Source organism: Etheostoma spectabile, chromosome 4 (assembly GCF_008692095.1).
Source record: "Etheostoma spectabile isolate EspeVRDwgs_2016 chromosome 4, UIUC_Espe_1.0, whole genome shotgun sequence".
Classification (NCBI taxonomy): Eukaryota; Metazoa; Chordata; class Actinopteri; order Perciformes; family Percidae; genus Etheostoma; species Etheostoma spectabile.
The window spans coordinates 31261313-31269179 of NC_045736.1; the positions used below are offsets into that span (position 1 = coordinate 31261313).

Below are 7867 nucleotides of genomic sequence, written 5' to 3' on the forward strand. Positions count from 1 at the left end.
TAGGGGGACGCATATTAATGTTAAAAAACCTCATGAAGTTAATTTTTGGGACCTTAACAGGCGCAAACATGAAGAAAGCTACATTTCAATGTGTTCTGTCTGCAAGCGGTCTCTCCACCGCGCTGTTTTAACAACCACAGCGCTACTCGGCGAACAGCATTTTTTTTTCTTTTTCTTACAAATAAGCTAAAACAAAAGCTTTCCCACAAGTCTTGAAATTTTGACAAAACCTTAAAAAATGTAGCTGCTGGCATAAACAAACCAATTCTTCAGTGCATTCCTAAAGTTTCAACATGGTGATGTGAGACTGCCTAACAATCAATATTCCTACATTAACAATGGATCCAGTACCTAATGTGGAAGGTGCCCCTTGCAGTGATCAACCCACAGAGAATGATAACATAACTTCTCAGCTATATAGATCTTTTAGCCTCTTTTTATCCTATTGGTACAGCCAACTAATTGATGTCAACTATTTGATACTTTATTGAGTTTTTCCTTTTATTCAGCAGCAGTTTCAAATTGTGAGATTTGCATAGGAAAGAGGTGTCAATGGGACTTTGAGGTTCTCTGTACGTCCTTTTCACCCACCAAACTGTCGTAATTCAACTATGACAAGGTAAACTCGGTTTTGCATGCTATCACCCCTTTAAGCAGAGGTCCCTTTGATGTCACCTAAAGAAATCTAACTCCGTCATGGACAGCAAACAACATAACAGTCGCATAACTTCAATACAAGAATATCTCCATAAAAGGCAAAGGAGCCGACAGGAAGCCCCTTTGACTTGTTTAAGGGGTCACTGTGCAGAGAGCCAGGCCAACTCATGAAAACACACTGGCTGGACCGCAACGCAATGGAATATATGTAAATGAATATGGTCATGCTCTGCAACATGTTTTCCAAACTGACCTTCAGGTGGAACTGCCAGGGAGGGGGGAACGAAGTGAAGGGGCATGGGCAAGAGAGGCAGTAACATGAGAGGCAGACACCGGGACAAAAATACTTTAAAGAAATAATAAGAAACCCTCAGACTGTAAAGACATTCTATGTCCTTCATTTTATTGGTCTGTATTTAGTTGGCAATGTTCATGGAATTTAAATTACATTTGATTTGAACTGATCTGATGAATGTTAATAACGTGAACAAAGATAGAGGTTAGTTTAATAGCCGGCAGTCTTAGTTTGTCGTCAGCCACCTTCTTGGTTACACGTTACAAAAATATCCAAGACTGGACCAAAACAGTAAAAGTGCATGAAATGAGCTAAAAGACGGGTGTGTGGTCACCACTCACATTAGTCTTTTTTTGTTTATAGAAAATATTCGTTTGACAGTTTTAAGTGAAAAGTGTACAATACTGTACCATCACTACTATTACAAGTCCTGCCTTCAAAATGTAACAACAGTAAAAATGGAGAATAATCATTATCAGCAACAATGTGCACTGAAGTATTTTTTCCCGTCAACATCTTTGTTCTTTGCAACCGGATGTGACGATTCTTGACAAAAGGGTTGAGCTGGGGGGGGGGGGGATGACGCAGCTAAGCCAGTGTTTGTGGCTACAATTTAGATAGATAGATTAGATTCAACTTTATGTCATTACACATGTACAGGTACAAGGCAACGAAAGCAGTTTGGGTCTAACAGAAGTACAATAGCAGTAAGTGCAGGATATACAATGGTTCCGTAAGTGGAACATGGATATGTAATGAATAATATAGAAAAGAATACTATTATAAACAGAGTTTTACAGATGGGTTTGTCCTATGAATACAAAATATAGATAACAGGTATTGTGAGCAAGATTTACAGCTAGGAATGGTGGATATTACTATAATTGCAAATTTACAGTATGTGCAAACAGCATAATATACTAATGAAATAAGGTAAAGTTTGGGCAGAAACTATCGAATTAAAGTGCGGTGGAATAAATTGCATATTACAGTTAAAGTACGGTAGTGCGGATGTAAATGTAAAAAATGGTACTGTAAATAAATAAACAGTCAGCAGTGCAAATGAAATGTAAGTAGTGCAAAAAGGTAAGTAGTGCAAAAATGCAGATGTAAACAGTGTACTATAGTAACAGTCAGCAGTGCAGATGAACATTAAATATTGCAGATAACAAAATGGAGGCAGGTGTGAGGAGGGAGAGGAGAGTCTGTCAGTATAGAGGGGAGTGGGATCATGAGGATTAGAGTTCAATAAAGAGACAGCTCTGGGGAAAAAACTGTTCTTTAGTCTGGGTCCTGGTCCGGAGGACCTGAAACGCCTGCCGGAGGGCAGGAGAGAAAACAGTTGTGGGGTGGTGGAGTGAGAGGCCTTCAGGATGCTGCGAGCTCGATGCAGACAGCGTTTCCTTGGATGTGCTCGATGGCGGGCAGTGGAGTCCCGGTGATGCGGGCGGTTTCACACCCGCTGCAGTGCCTTGCGCTCTGAACAGACAGCCATACCACACTGTGCACAGTTTGTCAGGATGCTTTCTATGCCCAGCGAAGAAGTTCACCAGGATAGTTGAGGAAAGCTGATTCTTCCTCAGTGTCTCAGGAAGAAGAGGCGCTGGTGAGCCTCTTGACCAGCAGGAGGTGTTGGTTGACCAGGAATGTCCGCGAGATGTGGATCCCAGAAACTTGAAACTGGAGACACGCTCAACAGCCATTCCATCGATGTGGATGGTGTCGTGCGTGCCTCTTGGTCCTTTCTGAAGTCCACGATGAGCTCCTTGGTTTTGGTGGTGTGAGGAGTGTGGTATTTTCAGTGCACCATGTGGCCAGGTGCTGGATCTCTTCCCTGTAGGCAGTCTCATCGTTGTTGCTGATGAGACCAATCACCGTAGTGTCGTCCGCAAACTTGATGATGGAATTAGATTCGTACACAGGCTTGCAGTCGGAGGTGAAGAGGGAGTAGAGAAACGGGCTCAGCACACAGCCCTGTGGTACACCAGTGTTGAGTGTGATGGACGTGGAGCAGTTGGAGCCTGATCGAACATTCTGGGGCTGTTGGTAAGAAAGTCCAAAATCCAATTGCACGTGGAGGTGTTGATGCCCAGGTCTCCAAGTTGGCTATTAACTTAGCGGGATGACAGTGTTGAATGGAGTGAAGTCAACAAACAGTATTCGTGCATAAGTGTTCTATTGTCCAGATGGTGAGCACAGAGTGCAGTGCATGGAAACGCATCCTCTGTGCTCCTATTGCTACGGTAGGCGAACTGGTGTGAGTCCAATGTGATGGTAGCGAGTCCTTTAGGTGTGCCAGGACCAGCCCGTCAAAGCACTTCATTACGATGGGTTGTGAGGCGACAGGGCGGTAGTCGTTAAGGCACTTCGGGCTGGAGTGTTTTGGCACTGCGCTAAGTTAAAAAAGGGGGAAAGTTGCCGTTTTTTCAACCCTTCTGGAGCGAGTCATCCGGCGGAGATTTACCGTCGAGTGAAGGCAGACGTCCTAGTACAGCAGCCATTCATTGACCTACACGGCAGTACAAAAAAATCAAACTTTATCTTAAGTTACCAACTAATGCTAGCGGTTGCTAGCTAGCTTGGTTGGCAGAACGCTGAACAAGAAACTATTAGGTGACCAAAATGTTCCAATGAACTTTGATGAGGTCAAAACCCACAGTGAGAGGGTCAAAGGTTAAGGTGAAAACATGGACAACACCCAAAAAAGAAAAAGTTCACTGCTATTTTTACACAGGGCCATGGTTAGCATGCCAAGCCTCTGTCCTGATTGACAGGTCATTGTGTAGCCACAACCCTAAAACAACCCCTGCTTTATTTTCAATTTTAAAATAAATGGGACCATAATTTATAAAATGAACATCATGGTGTATCGAATTAGACTCAAACCTAAGCATTGATACCATAAACCCATTATAAAAATCTTTACTGAGGTAATAAATCAAGTAAAGAGTAGAGTCATTTCCCCATAGACTTCAATAGAAACAACCAGCGGAGTCGCCCCCTGTCAGAAATTAGATAGAATGCAGGTTTAAGACGCAGTAGCTTCAACCATTATTTTTTTTATAGTCTATGGTATTTCCATTGGTTATTATTAATGCCTGGGTGCATTGCAAAGGCCAAGATGGGTCAATGGGATCAGTTATACTAACTAGAGGGGGCGGGGGGATTATTTAACAACTGAGGTTCATTAATCACCATCAACATAAAGAAAGGTGGGGTTGATGCAGAATTTTAGTGGGTCTAACAGATTGCAGGGGTTATGGGAATTGTGGTCCAACTACTTTGACAAAACCTCACACACTTAAGTAAAGTCAGCAGACTTGCAAGCAATAGATAAAGATGGTAATGGAATTTGTGCAGCAGAGGCTGAAATATTCTGAGTTTTAGTCCCTAGTATGGGCCAAGCTCCAAAAACCCTGGATTTTACATTTCCCACAATGCAACTCAGTATCTTTCATTGGATCTACATGTCTTGTTAATGTCTTGTATTTGACTGCTGATGTATGAGATTGTGAAGCATAAGGTAGGGAGGAGGTCAGGGTGGATGGGTAGTTTACAAAGAACAGGGCTTTCAAGCTGGGGAGCAGAGGAAACGGGTGTTCATGTCCCAGGAGTACTACTTAAGGGGACTGGTGTTTCACAAAACTAGTGGTTTTGGTGCCTATACTTAACTTAGACTTCTCTTTATTAATCCTTTTGGGATGACTCCCGCAAGGAAATTGAAAGTAAGTTGAAAGTAAGTAAATTGAAAGTTAACTGTCGACGTTGCATGATGGTAACTTTTTGTTGGCTAAATTTAACTGCAACGGCCACTGAAACGAATGGCACCTCACAGTGACCGGCTCACCGTAAGCTTTTCTGGGCTAAATTTAACTGTAAAGACCTCTTAACTTAACTGTCATTGGACCAGGCAATGGCCGCCGTAATTTTGTAGGATATCACACAAATCCGTTCATGAGAATGCGTTGCACTGACTAGTATACTGTAAAATGTGCCCCTGTGATGAAGAGTAATATGGACATTATCAGATGCTCTGTTACAGTCTGATGTTAACCTAATAACCCTCTTTTATCCCCAGATTAAGATTTCCACTGCGAGTGACATCAAAAGCCGCTGGCAGCAGTGGTCTGAGCAGCACATGGAGGGCCAGAAGCTCAACCCCTTCAGCGAGGAGTTTGACCACGAGTACGCCATGGCCAATCGCCTCCGCAAGGGTGACTCGGGCTACGGGCGACCCAAAGACGGCTCCAAGACAGCCGAGAGGGGCGACAGGGCCCAAAAACACATCCACAGGGAGATGGAGGAGATGGTGTGGATTATCAGGGACATGGGGTTTAAGGATAAAGAGGGGAGGATCATCATTTCCTTCGGCCGGCTTTTTGACCGCTACGTGAAGATCTCAGATAAGGTGGTGGGCATCTTGCTGCGCTGTCGCAAACACAAGATGCTGGACTTTGAAGGGGAGATGCTGTGGAAAGGACAGGACGACGATGTCATCATTACATTGAGGGACTGAGGACAGATGTAATGTCTTATGAACATAAACAAACACATGCGAACCCTACCTGCAAATCTCCCATATCCGCTCGGCAAGAGAAATAATGCTATCTATGCTAACCGCAATGCTACAGACACACACACATGGTTTCTCACAGACTCCAGTCTCATTAGTCTGTCTCAGATACCTGACAGGTCATCCGATGAAGGGAAGCTATCTTTAGCATGCTAACCATGCTCGTCTTGCCAACCATGCTCCTACATGCAACCATCCACCCCAGTGCCTGTCATGCCAACACATTCAAACTCCCAGCGTGACAAATAAGTGAGGCTTTGTCAGCTGCCTTTGGTGTTTTTTAATGGCGCAAAAAGTCTCTTTTAGTGTCTCAGTCAGACGCAGTGGGACTCCCTGTTTGGAGTCATTTTTCTACACACTTTGTCGGGACTCTTGGCGGCACTTTTTGATGCTCTGGCGTCATTTTTCAACCTTTGGGGTTAGGGAAACCAATTTGGATGGGGTTTACAAAGTTAAATTTACTGACATGTGGACAGTTAGGTTTAGGAATAGATCATGGTTGGGGTCAGAAAATTGATTTTTAAGTGACACCCTACAAACCCCGGTCTCCTGGGTAAAAGCCCTGTGTTGTTTGACCCATCCACCACCACAACCAACCTCCTATCATTTTCAGCCTTTCATACTAATCGCCACCATTGTTTCTATTCGTACTAATAGTACTAGTACGGTTGAGCTACCGCTATGTCTAATGTGGTCCATACACGCTAATTTCTTTGTTGGTATCTGACGCTAAGAGCATGTTGGGAGTGAGAATAGGTTGGTTATGCCAGAAAGCCTTACTGTGTGTGCATTGTGATATTATGATCAGAGTTTGCCATCTTGGTTTCAGACTACAAAGCCTCTGTGTTATTATTTTATTACCTTCATTATAGGCGCAACTCAAGTGCTATGCTCTTCTTTTTGCCGTAAATCAAGCCTCTATTTCCTCAGGAGATCTTACCCAGTGGCAGACAGAAATGTGAAAGCAAGGCTTATGGGGAACCCACCTGAACGCAGATGGTGTTGTTATTCTATAACCAGCATTGTTCATTGTTCATCAACATTAGCTTCATTATAAGTTAAAGCAAAAAAAATTGCAACTTTAACTGTTAATTTATGTTTGGAAAAGGTCTCTTCACTTGAGTGTAACGTGTAATGGTGTTGACATAAATTTGTGTATGTTGAAACGGGTTTTTACCTAATTTTATACCATGGTCTGGGTGAATACTTGAATCTGATTGGCTGCAGGGTGTCTATTTATAAAGTGATATAGGACACCTAGTACGGAGTTCTGATGAAACTGAACGTTTACTGTTCTAATTGAATGTGCTAAATTAAATTAAAAATGTAAATATCTTTTTTTTTTGCCAACACTGAGTGTAGTCCTTAAATGCAACAGCCATCACCTCTCATCCCTTTCACTGTTTCTACTTCAGGCTCTGGCTGCCAGTACACATGGATCATCTGTTTGTGAAAGTCTTGATATTGATTTGGCCGGACAGCTAGTCCTGTTCAGATTGTATTTACTGATTGTCAACCGCATCTTGCTAGCATAGCATATGGCTCATCTGAACCAATGGGCTTCTATGAGCTGAGCGGACTAGAAATATCTATCGTTGCCAAGTCGGATCTGAGGTCTGTCATGTTTACTGGAGCAGTTTGGATGCATTATAACCTTATGGGATGGGACGGATTGTTCCAGGTATTAGTCAAACCCTCAGGTGCTACCAAGGAAAAAAACAACTTAGATTTAGACTATAAAACGCATGTAATAAATGAAAAAAAAAGTGACAAGTGACCATGGTATAAGCGGGTTTATGCCCTTCGAGGTGTCCAATACCAGATAATTAATGGACGACAGGGAGGCCAGAAGAGGATGGTGTCCTCCCCCGCAAGAGACACCTCATCAGGCACTAACCCTAACTTAACATTTAGCACATTTACTGTTGATATTGTGTAACATTAAACTTAGAGGTGTTCAAAATGTTGAACACTTGCTTCTTTCAAAGTGAAAGCCTGTGAGTCTTCTTACAGAAGAGTGGTTTATCATGCCCGGATATAGATTATTAGACCTATACATAAACACACCCATGTACTATCAAGACTGTGAAATGTTGCCTTTTTTGCTGTGGTCAGAGTGTTAACACATGGAAGTTGATAAAATGTGAAATTTAATTTCTGATATCCTGTTTTCTTTGATTAAACCGGTTGGTGTGGAATACTGAGCCACTAAGCAAACGTCAACGAGACATAAATAACATTATAAATTCATCTTCAACTTCATTGTCTGTTTATCTTTATGTGTGCACCACCCACCAAGTAAGGGTCCCTCTAAGTGTTACTTTCAAGAAATCCTTTTCTGA

The 7867-nt window shown here is 42.6% G+C and overlaps 1 protein-coding gene across 1 annotated transcript in view; it reads left to right on the forward strand.

Annotated features, from left to right (window-relative positions):
* Positions 1-7867, forward strand: part of abraa (actin binding Rho activating protein a) — a 9847-nt gene extending 1980 nt beyond the window's left edge. Inside the window, exon 2 of the mRNA XM_032513396.1 lies at positions 5031-7867. Coding sequence (XP_032369287.1) covers positions 5031-5468 — 438 coding nt within the window. The 3' untranslated portion in view covers positions 5469-7867. The remainder of the gene's footprint in view (positions 1-5030) is intronic.